At 40.2% G+C, this 23,781-nt stretch overlaps 1 protein-coding gene across 1 annotated transcript; it reads right to left on the reverse strand.

Annotated features, from left to right (window-relative positions):
• Positions 1–21,921: 21,921 nt before the first annotated feature.
• Positions 21,922–22,806, reverse strand: LOC118645344 (general transcription factor II-I repeat domain-containing protein 2B-like). Its single transcript, XM_036286217.1, has one exon. The coding sequence runs from the start codon at positions 22,804–22,806 to the stop codon at positions 21,922–21,924; it is 885 nt and encodes a 294-aa protein (XP_036142110.1).
• Positions 22,807–23,781: the final 975 nt, after the last annotated feature.

Below are 23,781 nucleotides of genomic sequence, written 5' to 3' on the forward strand. Positions count from 1 at the left end.
TGAGGAATGTTACAGCAGCAATAAAAACAAGCGCAAGAAAAACACATGACATAAGATAGAGTAATCAAAATAGTACAGCATAATAAAATGCAACGATGCTAAAGCAGTATGTAAGTAATAGTATTGTCTACAATAAACTTAATATAAATCGAACAAAACATAACAATCGCACATGTTTCTAGATAGCATAATAGATTAGTAATATGATGAAAATAGATCCGATGTAGGATGACTAGCTCAGTATAGAAAACAAAAAATAACACATTTGCCATTTACTGTCTATGCAGCGATAGGTAATAGTGATAAATGACAAAAGTAGGAAAACAAACTCACTGAGAGAGCATATCCAAGCAGCAAGAAAACGACAGTGACAGTAAACAAATAAAATAAAATAAGCTAGGTAATCTCGCAGTTATATTGTACAGGAACAATCAGCTAAATGACTTACATGCTATTTTCACATGAGAAAAGATATTAAAATAAAAGTCTCTTGAAAGCAGGAAGTGAAAATTCGGAGGTAACAAAGAGCGGAAGGGAGTGCCAAAAGTAGACAGACAAAAGGTGAAAAGAGTTGCGGAGGGAAGCAGTTCGATGGGGAGGTATATGAAAAATGACAGAGGAGGGGAAACGATCAGAGGAACGAACCATCGCAATTGACGTCTAAATGGAGTGAACATCTCGTCTCAGGTCAAAAATGAATCGAATAGCACAATTAATAAGTTTCTGTAACTCGTTATCGAGTTCATTTGTTAAGTCGTGATATACCAGACAACAGTAGTCGACAAGTGGAAATATCAAGGTCGTGACTAGCTTATGTCTCAATCGCTGAGAAAGCGATTGTCTGTGAAATTTTAATTTATGTAAAGCATAGTGGACCTTACGCAATATTAAAGATATATGGCTATTCCACGAGAGGTTCGTAGTCATAATAACCCCCAGATTACGAGCTTCACCTACATATGGGATGATTGTACCACTCACCTTGATAGGTGGTAGAGAATTTGTGTCAATCGAACGAACGTAAGCACTACTGCCCAGAATCATTACCTTAGACTTAGAAAGATTGAGTGAGAGGCCATTCACAGCAGCATAGTTGGCAATTGCAGTAGCATCGGCCTCAATCCGCTGGAGCCCACGAGTAATCATGCTAGGGTGACAACTTAAATAGATCTGGGTATCATCCGCGAAGATCATATAATCAGAGTATTCAAGTAACTCACTAATATCGTTTATAAATAATGAAAAGAGGAGGGGACCCAAAGCAGATCCCTGAGGAACTCCCGACGAAGCAGGCAGCCAAGCTGAGACAGTGCCATTCTCACTAATGACAGCCTGAGTCCGACCAGTTAGGTATGAGAAAAACCAGTTTAAGGTAGAATCAGAAAAGCCAAAGAACTTCAACTTGCAAAGTAGTCGAACATGGGAAACCATATCAAAGGCTTTACTGAAATCAAACAGAATCAAGATCGTTATTTTTCTCTCGTCAATACTCCTCCGTACATCGTCACCAATTCGAAGTAGCGCGGTCTGAGTGCTAAACCCGCACTGAGTGCTAACCCGACTGTCGCGGATTGAGCAAGTGGTTCTCTTCAAGGAACAACACAATCTGCCTGTGAACTAACCTCTCGAGGATCTTAGACAATTCCGACAGATTAGCAATCGGACGGGTGTCTGAGGGCGTGAACGGAGTAGAGATCTTGGAAAGCGGTCTGATGTGAGCTCGCTTCCAAGCGGTGGGAAAGTGAGATTGTAGAATAGAGCCATTGATCAGTATTAAAAGCATAGCTGCAATGCTCGGCAGCGCATTCTTGATGCAAAAAAGAGACAAGCCGTCAGAGCCAGAGGAGAGAAAGCGACCAGGAAAGGTCGCAATGGCTTTAAGCAATTCGTCCATGGTAACCTCTCGAAGGGAGAAAGAAGGTTGAGTTAGTGGTATGGTAGAAGTAGCAGATATGAACTCTGACATGGTGCACGCAGGAGTAGAGTTGATAATAAATGCATAAAAAAGGTTCAGTTCATCTGCGGAGAAAAACCACGAAGGAGAGGAGAGGGTGTTCCTGACAAGACCAAGTCGAGAGAGCTCCTTCCACATTTTATTGGGGTTGTTAATACCTTCTAGAAAAAAATACTGATAGTCATTCCTTGCTGCCTTAATATCCTCTCCAAGCTTCCTCCGCACCTCACAATAAACTTCATAACCCAAGAGATCACCGGATCTCTTTGCACGCTTGTATAAGGTGTTACGGTTACGAATACGATTTCTAAGTTCCGCTGTCAGCCAAGGTACCGGCGGTCTCCCAGCTACAAACGATCGTATGGGAGCAAAATTATCGAACTCATGCAAGACAAGTCGCGATAGGGAATAGGTCATGTCATCAACATCGCTTGACAACGCTACAGCTCGCGATATCTCCAAAGCACTAAGAGAATCTCGCAGAGCAGAAAGGAACTCAGGAGGTACAAATCTTTTGAGATCTCTTCTATGCAGTAGCCGCTGCTCTACCGGAGAAACATTAAATGTTAGTTTAATAAGTAGTTAAATAAGTTAGTTCTAGCAAGTCATGGCCAGCGATGAATGGACCATCGGATTTTTTAAATTCATGTAACTTCTCCGGGCCATCAACGGCCACCATATCCAAGCACGAGTCAGTAAGCGCAGTATGATACGTCGGTTCAGAGCTAACAAGATGAAGCGACAGGGAAGAAAGCCAGTTACGTAGATAATTAGACTTGAAATAGTCACGTGCAAGATTGCAATTCAAGTCTCCTGCAATAACAATGTTAGGATAAGCGTGAGAAAATCTGGTAAACGACTCAGCAAAATCATGTAAAAGAAGACCCTTAGGCCTACGGTAAATTGTAGCAAATAGTAGAGGGGGGAGCTCTCACTACGAACGTCCAAAATAATATATTCAGGTGAATTAGTAAAAATACCAGGCGAAGAGATTAATACTTTAGCTCTCAAAGACTTATGTATATAGCAGGCTACGCCTCCACCCAACTTGCATAGACGGTCATTCCCAGGTAGCAAGCTCACGTCATTTGACGTCCCAAAATGGTCATTTACTGACTATTCTTGACGTCACGAAATGACGCCCTTATGACGTTAAAATGACGGTCGAATGTCACAAATTCCTGACGTCATGAAATGTACCGTATTTTGACGTCATGGAATGACGTGAACAATATGCTGTCAAAAAGATCTCTAAAAGATATCCTGTTTCTGAAAATAATAACATAAAGAGACTTTTAAAAGATAACATATAATGTCAGAATGTTAACCAATGCGTCGTTTTTTGAGAACAGAAAGATATCATGAAACTGATATCTAAAAGATTTCTTAAATCGGATATCTTTAAACTGCAACTAAAGAAAAATAAAATAAAATAAAAATTTCATTTTTTTTAAATTATTTTTATCAACAGCACATACTAAATTTAGGATAAATTTTTATTAATTAATTAAATTTAAATTATATTATTTTATTTTATTCTTACTTGCCGCTGGTAGGTTTGAACCCGGAACCTTAGGATTACGAACCTTGTACTCTAGCTGCTACGCCAATTTGACTCATCGATATGGGTACTTGTTATTGCTACATATACCTATATGTTATAAACTGACGCAATTATATTATTTTTTATAAAAGCAATTAAATTTTGCAAAACATATTAAAAATAAATAGCATTAATTTATTTACTTATTAATTTCATTGTTAAATTTATCTTTTTCCATAACCTTAATAATAAAGGATAACATTTTCAAGAAACTTAAATGAAATTCTTTAATGAGATATCTCAAAGACCGCTCTTAGTAGACGTCTCTGATAAATGTTACCATTTTGACATCATTTCCAAGATATCTAATGTTTTCTTAAAAAAGTTCTCTTAAAGTTAAATATAATATGCTTATATAATATGCTTATGCCTTACGCCTTAAATCTCATTGTAGACACTGCTTTAGACCGTGTCTAAAATACGTCTTAATGACGTCTTTATGTCCCGATTTTGGATGCATGCTGTCTGGGAAAATAATCGTCAGATCATGACTGAAATATGACTACGAAATGACCTCACATCATGACGTCAATTTTAGGTCATGTAAAAAAATGGTCATTTTGACGACATATGACCAGATATGATCATTTTGGGACGTCAAAATGACGTAGGCTTGCTACCTGGGTTACGTATTATAAAATAATCTTTCATACGCACTAGATCATCAGATATGTTTTCATTTAACCTTGTTTCAGAAATTGAAACAATATGATAAACCCGAGATTCGAAATAAAGGCGTACAAAATCGATGTGACTCAAGAGAGAATTTGCATTAAAATGAGTAATTTTTATATGAGAACCATGATTAGTTGTAGCATGTGAACTAGAAATAACAGGCTGTCATACAAGAAGTGCTAGGTCGGGATCAGAGTTAATTGAGATGATTTGCAAGCCGTCACCACGCCTGACAAAAATACGTCCAGATTTAACCCAGACATACTTATATCCCATCATTTTTGCCTTGTCTTTAGTACGCAGGAGAAGACTATACTGTTCAGAGGACAATAACTCGTTAATGTAGATACTACCATGTCGCTACAATGCGAATACCTCCCTAACTGACAGATTACGTTTGACACGCTTTTTAGAAATAATATAATCTTTTATCTGCGTCGACTTGAGAGAGACGACAAGCGACCGAGTGAGAGGCTCAGCAATAGGATCAGGCTCCTGTCGATCGGCGAGTCATAGTGCGTATGTCCAGCACATCAGAACACAGGTTAGTCACCCCAAGGGCTTCAAAGACTTTGTTTATAATTTGATGAGGATCATCCATAATTTCGTGGGGGATACCTGCCACCACTAATTCCGATGGGACATGTGCAGTTTTAGTAAACGATCTAGAGTTTTTAAGTGTGTCTTTAAGTGTATCAACTTCACTGCTAAGACCAGCGCTCAGCTCAGTAAGGTGGTGAAGAAGAGTATCATGCTCTTCAACTCTCCTGACGAGATCCGGCAACAAACTTAATTTTTCAGACAAATCCTTGTTGGTTTCTAGCTGTGCATTGGTGAACTTAGTCATTCTTTTGTCAGAAGCCTCAAGCTTTGCCAGGATTCGTTGAAGCATGAGGTCTGAATTACTAGGCGAGCTACCAGACGGGCAGTTGCCCGCACTAGTCGAAGTGGTGAGACTTATTCCCGGCCTGCTGCAAGAAGATTCTTTTTCTAGATAATTAAAATTTTTGTGAATGTGGTCTATGGCCTTTAAGTAACATAGGCTGTCACATGCAAAGTTAACACACTTGAGAAATTTCCGTAAGAAATAGTAAGAGAAATTTCCGCACGTTTATTTCTCATTACAAGCCGGGCCATGATTATATGTTCCAAGAACATTAATTAAAACATAGGCAAAATAGATTTATTATCAATAGCTATGAAAGAACAATCAATATAATTATAAACGTATCATTACAATTTAACTACAATCTTAACTGCAAAATAGCAATAAATATAAGGCTATATTAAATTGATGCAAAAAAAATGAAATGATTCGCGATATTATTCTAAGTTCAAATTTTGTGTTTTATCGAAATAATTCTAAGTTCTGATTCGTGAAATAAGAGAAATATTCTAAGTTCAAAATTACGTTTATCGAAATAATTCTAAGTTCCGACTCGTGAAATAAGAGAAATATTCTAAGTTCAAATTTAAGACGAGTGACTCTTACAGCTTTTCGGCGCGAGAGAAGGAGGCAAAATCTCGAATTTCGCCCGAAAATCGCGGCTTATGTACCCGCAAGTTAGGGCGTTCGGGAGTGAAGAGCGTGGAAAGAAGAGCAATAAATCATCTAACGCCTGTCATTTAATTCGATAACTAATTAATTATCGTTTTTTTATGGTCGCCAGATGAAATTTTGCCCTCTCATTCGTATTTTTTAGTCGCGGGGCGCGCAACTATCGCCTACTCCTTTTAATCGCTCGCATTCCTCAATTGAGTTTTTCATAAAGTTGAGGATAGGAGATTCCGGTACCACGGAGGTATAGCGTGCTCCTCCTTGTGTTCGGAATTAATTTACCCCGTTTATTAATTAAATAAGGGTATTCGGCCCTTGCTGCTCTACTCCAAATGGTCCCGCGCGAGTGCGAATTCACCGGCGCCAGCGAGAGCATAGGTTTACCTCCTCTCCAAGAAGTAATTAATGAATTAAATTAATTGATTTGCGCGATTATTACCAATAATCTAGAGCCGAGGCGCCTCAGAGGAAAGTCGGCTAGGGGGAGGATCACTCCCCTTTTGGAAATTTTTCGATATCTAATTCGGTTCATTAATGAATGGTGTTTTTAATTGACGCATGCGCGCCAGAGCGGGCCGCATGCTCGCAGCGCGTGATACACCGGGCCCGGCACCAAGAGCGCGTGAATCCGTCAGCGTTCGGTTACCGTGGCAACGCGGTTCGCGGCACGACGCATCGTTTGCTCGTGACGGACGGCGTAAATTATTCAGCCGGACGTAACAATATCGATATCGACAATGACGTTGATGAGAGTGATGAAATGTAATGTTTTCAAACTATCTTATGAAGTTCGTTCTTATTATATATATATTTTTTATAGTTTCGGTTTAAGATTGTTGAAGGCAAAATGCGCCATTAATGCAAATTATACTTTGATTACTTATAATTTATTTATAATTTTATTGTCTCAATATTGTTCCTACTTTGAGAATGACTGAAATCACGCCGCGTTATGTTTTTTATTATCACATTTTTTATTTACATATAATGATTAATAAAGTACAAAGTACAATGCTGTGATAATAAGTAATAAAATAAGTAATAAAAGACTTAAAATTAATACATATTATTACCCAGTTCATCCTCGAGCGCTACAAAAAAGGTCCTATACACTATACACTTAACCCTTCGAGGTCACACTGGGTGGTTACCACCCATCGCTTAAATTCAACACATTATATTTTTTCGAAACAATGATACTAGTAACGCCATTTAATTGTAATTCAAGATTTTATCTATGCTCTAGTACTATTCTGTAACTGAAAGTCGCATTGGTTTGTTTTTGGCAGTCGTCCAAAGACAAGGGTGGTAGCCACCCCTGTGTGACCTCCGTGTAAATTTTTTGTGTTTTTTAGTGGTTCGAATTTTTGTGTTTTTTGTGGTCTAAAAAGTGTAAAAGTATGATATAATACAGATTCTTATGCCTAGAATTTTTAAAAAATCTTTATGTTAATTTATTCTTCGAAAATATGCAGCATAATGGCCTATAATTTACGACAGCAACCGATGTAAGATACAATTTTTACAAAATGATAGATGTAATGATTTCAACAATGTTAATTCGGATGTCGAGGAAAATCATATTCAAACAATTCAGAGCAATCTGTGGACGAGATGGACAGTGATCTTGAAAATGTAACGTTAGATTAACGCATTCTAACATTGGGTGCACGCGGTAGACCGCAATTTATTTTGCGAGGAAAAAATGGTTTTGCGTGACATACAAAAAAGTGACGCTCAAGTAAATACTATCGTAACATGACTTTTCTATGAAAATACCTGTTTTTTAGTATACTAAAATACTCGATGTTTAGTATGCAAAATAAATACTCTTTTTGAAAAAATAATCAAAGACATTTTTTTCTTTGAAGTACAAGACTTGAACAATAAAAGTCTAAATTTTTAGTTAAAAATGTTGAAAATTAAAAAAGTTATAATTTATGTTGTAAAAACTCTTTTTTTCTAATGTTGGAAAATTAAAAAATTTTTTTAGGTACTAACGGTTTTAGATTTTTCTTAAATAATATCAGAATACATTTTCCAAACATTCAAGTTTATCCATGAATTTTTTTGTTAGCATATCTTTGATAATTACATAAATATAGCATTTAAAAGATGACGATGGGTGGTAACCACCCAGTGTGACCTCGAGGTTAGAAAAAAGAAGTGTGACCTCGAAAGGTTAACTGTAATATTTTAGAAGGTGTTGTCGTTTAAGTTTCGAGGTATCGAAAAATTTCGAGTTAAGTCAACTTTGACTACATGGTCACGTAGATCTCCTCGAGCGCTACAAAAAAGGTCCTATACACTATATACTTAACTTTAATAATTTAGAAGGTGTCGTCGTTTAAATTTTTTCTAAGTCCTACAAAGGGGACCAAAAATTGGTACTCGGAAAGTATATACCAGTCAATTCAAAAGGTCAAGAAACGTGTTTTGGCATCACAAATTTTGGTCCAATTTTTGGAATTTAAAATTTTTTTCTAAGTCCTACAAAGTTCTATTTAAAGTTTCAAACAAAAAAGCACGCTATACGAAAGATTAAATTTTCAAAAACTATCTTCGGAGGGGCAAGAGAGAGGGGGAATGAGTTAAGAAGGTAGTGAAAAACGGGATAATTTGTTGGAGACAATTACAGAAAATGGCAAATATACATATGCGTGTGGGGAGAGAGAGGCGAGGGGAGAAACAATCTAAGGGAAGTAAAAAGGAGTTTCAGGGAGACTTGGCGGGGGGGGGGCGGCCCTGGCAACCGGCGTGCATGCGGGCCTGGCCGTTGGACTCCGGCCTTGAAATACGTCCGAGCGGCTCCAACGGCCACGTCGTCGGGGAGGGGGGAATCGCGAGGGTGAGCCTCTCCACCGCGGCAAAGTGGTCCGTCGCGTCGGAGAGGAACAAGGCGTAACGTACGTTCGACACGCTCCCTCTCGCTTCGAACGAGTCCTACGTTCCTCTGCATCGGACCCGGTAAGTCGATAATAATTTTTTTACGAGTAAACATTTTTATGTGTCATTAAATAGCAGTTAACAATTTTAAACCAGAGATGGGCTTTGCTCCCTCCAAGTAATAAAAAAATTTTCAATAAGATAAAAATTAGTACCATTAATAAGTAATATTTGGAATGCGCTCCAACGGAGACCTTCTTGAAACGAACTTTCATGTCCCGTATCTCGCGAACGGTTAGAGCTACGAGGTTCGCGCAAAGGACCTTTTTCGTAGATTTCGATGAGATATTTCGGACGGAACCAAGAACGAAATCGTATCTCCGACCGTTTGCGAGTTACGGTACTTTTTAAGTGAAAATTTTTCCTTTTTCGTACAGCAACAGCAGCGGCAACAGCAGCGACGCAGCACGGCAGCAGCAGCAGCAGCGAAAGGCTCTATTTTCGGTGCCGGCAGATAGGAATCGTAGGTATTATTGATAGGTTTAAATGTTTCGCGTGTATATCGTGACATTCTTGGGTTTTCTTTATTTCAGATGACTATTAATCCTTTGAGTCGTTCGGTCAAGAAGATCTTGGCCTATTGGCTTCTGGACGTTTCAACCGACGAGGAGGATGACGTGGACGTCGAGCGCCAATCGGACAATGTGTCTTATCGTGTGTGTGTGTGTGTGTGTGCGTGCGTGCGTGCGTGCGTGCGGGTGTTTTATTTCTTATTTTTTTATAACGAAATTTTTTTTTTCTTTGACGTTAGCAACGAGTCCGGACAAGTCGGACTTGTCCGGTGAAACGGTGCAATTCCTAGAGTCCATCGCAAACTACGCGTGCCGCGAGGTCCTTCGGGACCTTGCGGACCAGAGAAAGAGGAGAGCGAAGAGCCAGCGCGCGGCGGAAGAGGGCGAGAGAGAAAGAAGAGAGGAGAGGAAGAGAGAGGAGGCGGAAGACAGGGAGCAGCAGGCCCAGGAGGAGGAAGCGGACGAGGAAGCGAATGCGCAATAATGTCGTGTAGAGGATAAAAAAATGTATAAGATGTGAATAAAAAAAAAATTTCTCTTCGTGGGCATGCCACCTTGACGAGGTGAAGGGGCTCACCGTGTCGCTGGAGACACGGTGCTAAGAGCACGCCCTGGTATTATCACGAAAGAGAAAAGAGGGAGAAGGATGTATTTTCTTTAATACTCGAATACGTTGACACATCTTTCGGTATCTAGAAACTGCGACGGACCGAGCCACGTGTGTAAAACGACTTCTGAGCCTTTACCCAGCGACGAACGGTAATCCACGAGACACGCGGGGATATTCACCGAAGCTAATGATAAAGTTACGAGCGAACAACGATATACCGCGACACGTGGGATACTCGCGAAAGCTGGAAATAGAGATGGAAAAAATTTACGATGTACGACATGCGGGATAAAAAATTTTTAAGTTTAAAAATACGCGCTTTGTAGGTTCCAAAGTCTAAGTGTCTAACCTTTAGTTTCTCGACGAGCTCTATCCATTGCAACCAACGCCGATCGATACGGATTACGCCTTTGGCAGTTGTCTAGAGTCCAAGAGCGACGTGGACTCGATTCTGATTAGTTGCAGAACTTTGCGGCCTTTCGTCGTCAAATATAACTGCCAGTTGCGTACGAAACCAAACGTTCCATTACTAGTTAAAAACGAAAAATATGCTAGATATATGGATAAACAAATGCGTTTCGAACTGCTCGCGGAACCGCAATTTCAGAGTGGCGGCGAAACCGATTTATATTCCCAAGCTCGGTGGTACGAGTTTACCGTGTGCCAAATCGACGAACGAGAGGTACGCGTGTGTTATCAGATGGACAGGAGCGGAAATTTTTTCCAAGACGTACCGTCGAGAAGCACGTCGACCACCGAGGGACGCGGCAGGCGACGTGTGCCGCTTTCGTTGAAAATATAATTTTGGCCGCGGCGCAAGAGTTTCCCATGGACTGCGAATCCGCCAAAACCGGCTTGAGATGGGCCTTCCTCCGCCACCGTTGACCGGACATATACGATTTTCCCACAGGATTTTGAATCGTTCGTGCGAAGAGTCGCCAACAAACTACTAGAAACGAATATACCCGCGACGTGCGGTATGAACAAAGTGAGATTCCAAATCTGCAAACACGGGCTCAGACTCGACAAAGAATGAGGGAAGTCGTCGACGTCGACGTGATTCAAATTCACAGAGCGGACACGTTGTCCTTTGCCGACGCGATCGTAGTAAAATTGAGCGGTAGAGGCGACGATTCCCTCCTCGGTCTCTTCTCCGACTCTATAAATCTCTACGGCAAGATAAACCGTTATCGGACGGGTTTCCTGACCGATTACGGTTATTTTGCGCGCCACGCCTTGCCGCGCACTCTCAACGACGACCACGGACGCGTAGTTACGTTCGCACAGACGTATAATTTAGCCGCAAAAATGGCGCGACCGTGCGACTTCGGCTACATCGCTAGCTACGCGATATGTCGCGGCTATCGCTCCCACGAGCAATTGGAAGGGAGAGACAAGAACAATGACTGTCGACAACACGTAACTGACGTCGTGTCGTACAGTCAATGTTACGTGAGACGCCCCCAGTGTCTGCGAATCGAGGAGATTCTCATATTTGACTCTCTAAGATTGCCGGCCGCCACCCTGTCGCAATCTCTAGAGATGTATCGCGTCTTCGACGAGAAGAAATGTTGTATGACGCGAGAACTATTACGTCGGGGACTCGTCATTCGTCTCCACGAATGGAGTCGCCACTTTGACGACGTCATCAAGCGCGACGTGGAGTTTTTGCGCGGCGTAATTGCTGACCAGCCTATCTTCTTACCGTTTCCGTGGACGCCGCCGGCACTGGTAAGAAAAATTATTCGCGCGGAATTCAGACTCATGTATTTCGTACACGGGCGCTCGTATAAATACGATTATACAATTGCGAGGCATATGTTTGTCCGAAAAACGAGTTGGATTCAAACGAACGCGGTATCGTCAAGTTGCATTCACTCGACGACGATACCGACCATTTCGCCTATCCTCTTTTCTGCTCGCGACTAAATTATCAATATGGCGAAACGATTAGACACGCGTGGCTCGCGATAGGGTGACCTCCTTTTAAACACGTAACGATTGGACACCGCTCGATTGGACACGCACGATTGGACACGCACGATTGGACACGGCTCGATTGGACACCGCACGATTGGACACCGCACGATTGGACACCGCATTATTGGACACCGCACGATTGGACACCGCATTATTGGACACCGCAGTCTTTTAGTGAATAACATTTATATATCATATGACAGATTATCTAACCTTAGAAACATCTGACAGAAAAAAGCTTCGATTTGCCAAAAAAAAAATTGAATTTTAAATGTCTATATACGTATTTTTAGGAGCATCTTGTTTTGCGTGGAAAGTTTCAAACCCATGTGATGCAGAAAATGCTCGCACGCGCACACACACACACACACACACACACACACACACACACACACACACACACACACACGGGGGGTGCAAGGGGGGCCTTCGGCCCCCCTCCCGCATCCACCCCATCCAAGTCGCTAACTCATGTAAATTGTATTAGAAATCTGCATACACACACGTGAATATGTGTGTGTCTAATTGTACGGTGTCCAATAATGCGGTGTCCAATAATGCGGTGTCCAATCGTGTGGTATCCAATAATGCGGTGTCCAATAATGCGGTGTCCAATCGTGCGGTGTCCAATCATGCGGTGTCCAATCGTGCGTGTCCAATCGTGCGCGTCCAATCGAGCGGTGTCCAATCGTTACGTGTCCAAACGGGATACTCCTCTCGCGATACCAGGTCTGCGCTTCGTAGGTTTTGGAGTCTAAGTGTCGTTCCTCTAGTCTACTCGACGAGAGCTATCCATCCCCGGTGTCGTTGTTCCCGTAGACGACGTTCCTGGTAAGTTTCCGCGCTTCACCAGGGTCTGCGCTTCGTAGGTTCCGGAGCCTAGGTGTCCATCCTTTAGTTACTCGACGAGCACTATCCATCCCCGGTGTCGTCGTTCCCGTAGACGACGTTTCTGGTAAGTTTTCGCGCTTCACCAGGTCTGCGCTTCGTAGGTTTCGGAGTCTAGGTGTCCATCTTTTAGTTACTCGACGAGCTCTATCCATCCCCGGTGTCGTCGTTCCCGTAGACGTTTCTGTTATTTCGGACTCCAACAAGGTTGTAGCTTATTTATGCAAGGTCCACCTCATGTAATTAAAGGACTTTGTGCACTAGTATATGTGAGCGGAATGTGTGAAAGTAAGATTAAAGTGATCTAATGGTGGTCTCATCAGGAACGTTCATCAAGGAACGGCCTTTAACGTTCACCTTTGTCTGGATCTTTGACAGTAGTGGCATTGATTGAGCGTCCTTCAAATAAACTCGCCTTCTCCAATAAACTGTATGCTTTCTCGAAATGGCGTTCTGCTATGCAAAAATCCAGATCTTTGGCTACTTCCAGCACCTGGCAGCGGTTTATAATACTCCGAATCGTCGTTGTCGTCCATTCCTAATGAAACGATTTAAACGATTTTAAAGAGGTTAGACAAATGAAAATTTAAAAAAAAGAGTGTAAAAATGTATATATTAAAACAAAGAATCCAGGTGAAATGCAGAATCTTATGTTACCTAATGTACCCATTAATGTTGAAATAAATAATCACGCAATTTATTTCTTAATGCGAATCGAGTAGGTAAATCATCATTATTTGGATGGTTTTCGTTGTACACATTGCAACGTTATTTTCTTCGCGTCTGCAACTTCGCTGTGCTTCTCAACAAAAGGTTGGGCGCCAGGCGCGTAATTCGCGCCGCACAAAACTCGCAATACTCTCGGTACTTCGCACGACGGCCGAATGCCGGCTAGCCCGCCTCCACACGAAATGGCAGAGGGGCGAGGTTCTTTCTCGGTACGCGGAATAGGAGAGGAGAGGTCTCGCGTGAATAACTAGATCGACTGAATAAATATAATAAGCATGTATTGAAGTTAGAATGGCAACTGCGTTGCCATCGATTACAATCTAATCGTTATAACGCACTGACCGGTACGGCTATAGTGTACTTAACTCAACATTCACAATAGCTCAAAGCTTACTCTACACAGAATACAATCTACTTCAATATGACGGCACACGACGTTAACAATACTTAATAGGCGATGAACGGGATAGGCTGCTACGTAACTTGCGCATTCCGTGCAGAAATCCTCATCTGCGGAAGCCCGCCTCGGTATTGCGCAACCGGCTCACACTCTCGGTACGCGGCAGATGAATCCCGGCGGATATTACTTTACGCGCTATCCCGTCGCGAGACTTTACTTCTTACGCAAATACAAAGATCGACTGTCGGCTCGACATATTCCCCGAGGGAGGAGACAATAGGCGCAATAACTACTCTATACGAGGCGAAGATCGACACGGCCCTGCTAGGCGGTGACTCGACTCTCGGTATCCCGAGAATAATAGATTTGCCTACCGAACGCTCGGTAGGGTAATTAATTCTCACTAAAGGCCGGGCCGGCCGTCTTCGCTCTTACCGCGTGGTCGAAGTGGTGGCCTTACAAGCAGGGTAGCGTCGTCGATGGCCGTGGAACCGCTCTCGTTGCTATCTCGCCGAACAGTGACGAACCGTGAGCGGTCGGAGGCGCCGCGGACGCCGGCAGCGGCCCGCGCATCGATCGCGCTTCGATTTGCGCACACCGATCGCTAGTCGATGGGGGATCCTACGCCCGTCCTGCGGGATCTCAGCGTCCGAGGGCGCCTCTGGTCATGACGCCGCGTAATTTGAAGGCCGCGGATTGCACGCCACGATGTCCTTTGCTGTCTCGGCTGCCGCTGAGCCGGCTCGGGGTTGATCAGGCCCCGTCCGGCCTACTCCTCGGAGCCGTGGCTACCGCGCCGGCTGGGGCTTCCTCCACCCTGGCTGTCGGATGTAGGGGCGCATGCTTCCTCCCCGGCGTCGCCTCCGGCTGCACCGGACTGCTACTCCTTTCTCTACAATACAGTATAACGGCAGTGTCTGTCCCCTGACCTTTACAACGTACCTCAGTACTGTATGCAATTACTTGCCCTTGCTTGCTGTCCTCCGGCTGTCCGGGGCCCCGCCGCTCGGTCGTCTATGCTTCTCATTCATCTTCCCTCGACGGCTGCTCCGTTAATCACAAAAGGTCATCTTGGCGCACCACCTCTCCCGCGGATCGCGACTTCCGCTCGGCGGATACCTACGTGTCTTAAGAACTAACAAAATCTTATTGAGAAAAGGAGAGGCCGCTCCTCCCCCACTCGGGGTAATGAGCGGCCCCAAATGACCTTTTCCCGGCCGGGCCAACCGGCCCTTGTGACTGACGAAAAACGTCACGTCACAACATTTACTTCAATATTATCGACAATCTCATCAGCTGGCTGTAGATCGAACAAATCAAGGTCGTCTGTACCACACATATTGTGCAATATACAGCAAGTATATATAACTTTTATTCTTTTGATACTTTTTAATTTGGTGTGGTAGAAGGAACCAAAACCTTTATTATAAATTATAAGAAGTGTACAATAGGCCAAATTAACGAATTATTTAGATCTTTAATCTACAATCAAAATTTTTTGCATGCCGTAGCACAAAAAATATCTTGACTCTTGACTAAAAAGTTGGAATACGTTAAATTGGCCTTCTATACAGTCATATACACATATTATACATAAGCATAATTTACGTTACCGTTGCTTCAAAATGGCAATAGTATGTTCAACCCGCACACGACATGACGATAATTTAGCATTATACGAAGTTTCAGCAGCAGTCAGGTGGCCACTGTCTTTATAGGTGTCATTAATGTCGGAATGGGGGACAGTGCACGGATATGCACTGTCCCCCAAAAGCCAGCCACCTGTAACATTTTTTCCATACATATATGGAAATAATTGCTGCTTTCCATTTATCTGAAAATGAGACTGAGTCATTCAGTAATGTTAGTATTTTATACTCAGATAGCGATGTCATTACTCAGTTATTTAAAGAAACATGCAAGTGATCACACTTATTTTGATGACAAAATTATCTCAATATATAACCTCACTTCTAAAGTGAGTATGCGAGACTCAGTAAAGCACACGGTCTTGAAATTGCTCAAATTGTAGAAAAAAACTCAGTTGAATCTCACTTGTGAGAATACAAAAGGAACGTGCATTTAACTGAGTTATGACGTCACAAGTGAGAATTATCTGCGTTTTAATGTAAATGGAAAGCCGCAAATATTGAACCTTTTAAAAATAAAATTTATTGGAAGTTTTAGTTCATTCTGCCACGAAAAAATAATTCGAAATTATACAGTAAGTACTCACGTAATTCTGGATCAAGTAATTTTTCAATCAGTGGAGAGTTTCTGAAAACTTTTGCATCGTGTACAGACCTTGGAAACCCGATGAAAACGTCTATAATTTTTCGTTCATGGTTACAAACTATTTGCATTTGTATAGAAAAGAAATCTTTTCTATTATAGTAACTTTCAGGACTTACTTTTGGCCTATCAATGCGGATGTGGGTTCCATCAATGCACCCAATTACATTTGGAAAATCCTTCACATTTTGAAAATATGTTTTAGTTATTTCCCTTTCTTCTTCATCAGGCCAGCGAGTATGCTGTGGTGCAATATCGACTAAATAATCAGATACTCTTGTAATGATGTCAAAGAGTACACTGAGTGACAGATTGAAGCGGTCTGCACAGTCTCTATATGATGACACTTCATAGCCAACAAACCACAAGAATGTGTACACATGCTTCTCAGGAAATATAGCATCTCGACTAAAATCTAAGAAAAAAAGTGTAAAATTTATTATAAATATAAATAACACCACTTTTCTAGTTACATATGTATATTCTCACCTATTTTTATTTTTTAGAAAAAGATTGTATAAGATGAACAAAAATGATATAATTGTACTAACCATTTACAATAGATGTGTAATGCACTGATCGCGAAAAACAACAGCTCTTCTTAATCTAAAATGTATTACAAATTCTTTTTCGCTGTATTCAGAAATGACAGTGTATTGGGCAAGGAGAAGGTGATAAAACGATGAGTTTAAATTCAAAACGGTACTTTACTACTATTAATAAATGCTGGGTATAATACTCAACGCTCGAAAACTGCGCACCTTTTTCTAACGGCGGTCCCTGAGCTTCAGACGCAAAAACAAAAACGTCCTACGCATGGACACGTTTCGACTTGCCAGCCCTTTTTCCCTCTCTTTGGCCCACACACTTACATATTGGTCATGGGGTAAGCGTGGGGGAAGCTACTCGGCATACGTCCCCGAATTTTCTCTACCTTTCCATTGTTTTCCTATTGCGTCACCGGCGTCTCAGTAGTCTGAACGGCCCCGGGTATGGCTGCCCCGAGCCTTCATTGGTTATATGAGTATACTACTGGATTTTCAAATTTCGAGACTAACGGTCCCTCGGAAAAATGTCAGAAGTGACAAATGATGGAAGTCAGATCTTAGATCCGGGAGTCTTGCTCGGCTGGGGGTTGCTTTTCGGACAGGTGTATGTTTTGTAACAGGTTTGTTAACAGACTTACAGAACAAAGGTGCTTTTGTAAGATAGAGAAATCTTTCGCTATTATGTATAGATACTTAAGGAACAAACAGGAGAGAGTGATTTTCATGAGTTATAAAAATCAAACACTTTTTATTATGAAAGCTGAACAAAGAAATATAAGAAAGTTTAACTTTTGTAAAAGAATTCTTTTTGCTATTATGTAAAGATACTTTAGGCACAAACAGGAGCTTGTATATTTCGAGTCTTAAAAAATCAAAAACTATGTATTATGAAGGAAGTAAAAGAAATATATCAGAATTAACTTTTGAAAGAAAATTCTTTTGCTATTATGTAGAGATACTTTAGGCATAAACAGGAACTTGTACATTTCCTGTCTCAAAAAATCAAAAACTATGTATCATGAAAAAAAAAAAGAAATATGACGGGATTAACTTTTGAAAAGAAAATTCTTTTGCTATTATGCAGAAATACTTTAGACACAAACAGGAACTTGTATGTTTAGAGTTTTATAAAAATCAAAACTATGCATTATGGAAGGGACTAAAAGAAATATGCTGAGTTACGAGTAAAAAATAGTTTTATTTTAATACGCAAACTTTTTGTACAAAAATACATTGTGACTGACCAAAATTATACAAAAAATTATGCTCTACGTTTTGACAAAATTATATTAGTAATTTCGTTACAACGCAGTGTAATCAGTTCCAAAAATATTATATTAAAATATACGCCGAGGAAAGTTAAATCGTTAATTTGAGTACGTACATTGCGTTCAATATCCTCCTGATTACCTTTTACTGTTAATTTTATAATTTCGCAATCTACATAACTTAGTGGTAGTTTAAGTTCAATTTCTTGAATTAAGCGTTGCGCACACATTGACGCTTTCACTTAACAATTTTAAATGTTCTAAATGTGCGTCGACACATTTGATCACATTCAGCAATCCTTGGAACGTAGTTTTCTGCATCACTATTGCAACAGAGTAGTGTCTCCGTTTCTTCGTTACCGGTAAAGAATCTGCAGCATCTTCAACGGTTTCCTTCGAAGAGCGTTCCTCTTCAGTTTCCTTATACGATATTAGAATGGATCTTGATCCATAGGCCGAGGTGAAGCTGATGTTGATGTTTTTTATACCGACGGGATTCGGCTTTAATTTGCCATCACCGCGCAAGTACTCACTCATGAGACCCGTATGATCTTGAAATTGCAGCCAGGAGTCGACGTCGAAATTAATACCGTCGGCGTTGTTACCGCTTAATTTTATTAATAGAACGAAGACTCCCTCCTTCGTTGATTGTAATCCGACTTGTATTCTCTTCGTATGGGAGTTATTAAGCCCATACGTAGTGGTAAGCAGCATATGAAGCCTATCGTTTTTTCCTTCGTCGAAGTTGCGCGTTCCGAGATTATCGTGAATCGCCTGGTTCGAGGAGTTATAATTAACACTTTGTTGCTGGTTGGCCATTGTTCTTTCTTCTTCAGCGTTGTATAAAGATACAGATTGAAACCAGTAAGTGAAATAAGGCTCGTAACTCTCACACTCGCAATTAAAAAGTTCGAGAGGGTTGAGGAAAACTTTTTGTTCGCGAGGTTGACGCTTCGAAGGAAGAATATCAAATGAATTCGCGTTTACATCACGGGAAATGCCCTCACCTCTGTTTGTGAGGTAATAAAAAGTTGCGCACGCAAATGAGACAGTGGTGGGAAATCGTAAATAAAATTTTTATAAAGTAAAATTTTATTTAAATTTTTTAGTTTTAAATAATTACACTACGATAGCTACATAAAAATTCAAATCACAAAGATTGAATGTAAAATTGATAAAAATTAAGTATTATTTATAAAACATTTTGAAATAAAAATTTATGTAAAAGTAACGAGTAAAAATTTGAATTCGGTATGTGAAGTAACTGTTAGAGACGAGACAAGATCGAACTTGCACGAACATGTATTCTTTCTTCTCGAACCTAATTGTTTGCTGTTGGTTGTAGAATAATAAAAAATGAGAATGTGATTCTTCATCGACTAAACTAAAATTGATAAAAATCGAAATATAAAATTTAATAAAAATTAATTAACATCAATTAAAGCATGCTTGGTTAAAAATTTAAGTAAAAAGTAAAAAAATTTAGAAGGTGAATTACATGCTACAGATAACTCTTTCTCTCTCTCTCTCTCTCTCTCTCTCTCTCTCTCTCTCTCTCTCTCTCTCTCTCTCTCTCTCTTGCAATCTCTTGCAAAGCTTGCAATCTTGTGATTAATGGAAAACCCATTGCTTTAGTCAGTCAGACCGTTAACCTTGGTATTATGCTCACCAGCACCTTAAACTGGTCCGAACACATCACGTACTCAGCCAGAAAGATTAACGGAGCCCTCTAGAAGCTTAAGCTCTATAAAAATAGTCTCGCCACCTCGCTTCGGGCTAGGCTGGTGTCCTCACTCATCCTTCCTTTTTTTGACTATTGTGCTGCGGTCTTCACCGACCTCACAGGCCAACAGAAGCTAAGACTCCGACGACTCATGAATAGCTGTTTGCGTTTCATTTTCGACCTCCGCAGAGACGACCATGTCACGCCTCTCTATGATAGGCTGGGATGGCTGACCGCGTGTGATCGCAGGATGTACCTCACTGGCTGTCTCATCCACTCCATTATTCGAACAGAATCTCCATCTTACCTTGCCTCCCTATTCCGCCCTCATGTTCCTCCTCGCTCCCTCCCCCGCTTACCTCTCCCCCGCTGACCTTGCTCTTCCTTCTTGCCGTACTACCATCTATCAACTCTCCTTCGCCCATGCTGGCTCCACTTTTTGGAACACACTTCCTGCTGTCGTAAGAGAATCCCCCTCGCACAATATCTTTAAGCGGGAACTCTTCGACCACCTGCGTCAGCTCTCATTGTTCAGATCCGCGTCTTAAAATTCTCAGTAGCCATGATATCTCTTCCTTCCACTCTTTTTTCCATAGTATGTCTCTATTTTTGCGCTCATGACTCTGACTTTACTCACACACTATTTTGTACATTTCGCATTTGTATTCCTTTACGCTTTATACAGTGCACTAAGTTTATATACACTCATTTTATGCTACTTATTTATACACATACTTACTTTTACATATACTTATTTTATATATACTCATTTCTATATTATTTGCTACCTGCAGTTTATTATGTTGCGTTACCTTAACTCTAACTCTAATATTACTCACTCATTATTTTGTACACTTGTTATATTATTACTGATTATATACACCAGTGCTCGGAATTAGTTGCACATTTCGCCTCGATTCCTGAGGCACCGCCTGCTATGCCCCCACTCCACTACCGCTCTAGGCTCGACGGCCGAGCCGCCGATCGCGCGCGTGGCCTTGTGTCTCAGGAGCGTCCTGCGATAGATATGCCTGGATCCATTCGCGTGATTAAAATTTTTCTTGCGCTGTGAATAATTTTTTTATTTTTACACACAATTAAAGTTACTAATATTATTTTTATGTCTATAAACATATTTGTATGTACATATAATGACAATAATATAATATAATGTAATAATTGTAATTTTGTCAATAGCTTTCCACATCACCCAAGAGGTACTATTGTTGACGCGTTTTTTTTTAAGTGGTTTCTCCTATAGGCCTATTCCACTAAACGATACAAAATATGTGACTTGGCAGGAAAATTGAACTCGAAATGTATTAATTTTCATTTGATCTTCTGGGTCGTTTGCACGATTCTACAAGGGATGGCATATCCACAGATAATTTCGAAGAACTAATTCGCATCAATGAGGACAATGATGCATCGCTTAAAGATGAACGTTTCTCTGTTTTTATATTTTTCATTTTAGAAAATGAGCATTCGCATAAATATGTAGACCCAAACATGGAGAAAATTCGAAGACCAAAGTTTCGGAGACGTGGATAACACGATGCGTCTAAAATTTTGAAGAACTCAACTCCCTTTTCTAACCGTGCTTTTAAAGAGAGATCATATTGCAAATCGCAAAGTTCTGCCTGAAAGTCTAGGCTTTGTTTCTCGATTTGCACAGTGAGAGGATTCTCAAAAAGAATTAAATCATTTCTTAGCGTTTCGAAGTCATTGAAACGCCTATCAAATTGATTTATTAGAGAATCGATTATATTTATATATTTTTTAAAATTACAATCTGTGCCGTATTCTTCGAAGAGAATCTGGCAGGACGGAAAAAAGTGAAGAATATTGCTTTCTAATTGACTTTTAAATAATTCTAATTTTCCACGAAAAGAATCGACATGACTAACTAATTGAGAAATTACTTGATTGGTCTTTTGCAGCTTTAAATTAAGAATATTTAAATGATTTGTCATGTCAGTTATGAGAGCAAGCTCGCAAAGCGAGTTTACATCCTCGAAAAAAGATTTGAATTCTTCATATTTTGCAGCAAAATTTTCTTGCAAGAAAAGGAAGATCTCTTTTCTTATTGCAAAGAATTTTTCTAAGCATCTTCCTGCACTGAGCCACCGAACTTTACAATATAGAGGTATATCTGTGTACGTTGCGTTACGTTCCTGGAGAAATTGCTGAAACTTTCTATGACTAAGAAATTTTTGACCACCTTTGATAGTATTGTTAATTTTTGTCACGGTTTGCATTGCCGTGGATAGTTTCACAACTTCCACATAACGCTTCTTGATGAATTACGCAATGAATGACAGGGAACTTTAAACCTCGCTGCTTTATTTGACCGAATAATCCATTCTTTGCGCCAATCATTGCTTTTGCACCATCGGTAACGATAGCTGAACATTTTACAAAATTAGTATCAAACTTTTTTAAAGTTTGATCAACGGCTTTGAAAATATCCAAGCCTGTTGTTCTTGAATGCAATGGAACGAAATCTAATAGCTCCTCGACATGTGAAAAATCGTTTTGCACGATTCGAACAAAAATGCTCAATTGACTTACATGTCGATTATCGGTGCTTTCGTCTAGGCACAATGAAAAAAAGGAACAAGATGTTAAGAGAGATTTTAATTTATTTTCTAAAGAAGAAGCAATATCACTTATTCGGGATTGTACTGTTTTGTCACTTAAAGGAATGCTAGCAGCTTCTTCAAGAGTCAATGAATTTCCAAATGACTCTACTGCTGTGATGAGGCATTCCTTTATAAATTTTCCTTCGCAGAACGGCTTGGAATTTTTTGCGATTAAATTTGAAATCGCATAAGAGGCTTTAAGAGCTTTAACTGAAGGTGTAACATTTTCGGTATTCGAACTACAACCTTCTTGATAAATCAATTTTAATCCTTCGATTAAGTTAAATTTCTCCTCGTCCACATACTTCGAGTACTCGTGCGAATGTTTAATCTTATAATGCCTAAGCAGGACATATTTTTTAACAATACTGGGTTTATACCCACAGAGAAGACAGATGATTTTATTATCGATACACGTGAAAAAGCTTTCTTCCCATACCTTGTCAAAATGTTGGTCGTATCTCTGCTCGCTATCCATTTTTTAAAGAAGATCTAGGATAGGACTTTTCACTCACAATGACAAAACAGCAGAAAATTTCGTAAATCTCAGACTTTAGAACCTAACACGAGACCCTGATCACGCACGCGGCACGACTCGGCTGGCCGTTAGGAGACAGCGTAGGAGAGATAAAACAATTGCCTGTCAATACGCGGTAGGAGTACGCGCCTAAAACAAACCCGCGAAATTAGAAGGATACATAAACGTCTTGTGTTTAAGTCTGATTCACGGAAGTCTGATTTACAAATTTTTCTGCTGTTTTGTAACTGGGAGTAAAAAATCCTACTCTAAATCTTCTTTAAAAAATTGATAGCGAGCAGAGATACGACCAACATTTCGACAAGGTATGGGAAAAAAGCTTTTTTTCATGTGTATTGATAATAAAATCATCTGTCTTCTTTGTGGATATAAACCCAATATTTTAAAAAATACGCCCTGTTTAGGCATTATAAGATTAAGCATTCGCACGAGTACTTGAAGTATGTAGACGAGGAGAAGTTTAATTTAATCGAAGGATTCAAATTGATTTATTAAGAAGGTGTAGTTCGAATATCGAATGCTACACCTTCAGTACAAGCTCTTAAAGCCTCATATGCAATTTCAAATTTAATCGCAAAAAATTTCAAGTCATTCTACAAGGAAAAATTTGTAAAGAAATGCCTCATCGCAGCAGTAGTCATTTAGAAATTCATCGACTCTTGAAGAAGCTGCTAGCATTCCCTTAAGTGAAAAATTATTAATATTATTATAAGTGGTTAAAAATTTCTCAGTCATAAAAAACAATTCTTTTTCAGCAATTTCTTCAAGAACATAATGTAACGTACTTTGCAATAAGAAAAGAGATCTTTCTTTTCTTGCAAGAAAATTTTGCTGCAAAATATGAAGTTAAATCTTTTTTCGAGAATGTAAACTCGCTTTGCAAGCTTGCTCTCATAACTGACATGACAAACCATT

Source organism: Monomorium pharaonis, chromosome 4, assembly GCF_013373865.1.
Source record: "Monomorium pharaonis isolate MP-MQ-018 chromosome 4, ASM1337386v2, whole genome shotgun sequence".
NCBI classification, from domain to species: domain Eukaryota; kingdom Metazoa; phylum Arthropoda; class Insecta; order Hymenoptera; family Formicidae; genus Monomorium; species Monomorium pharaonis.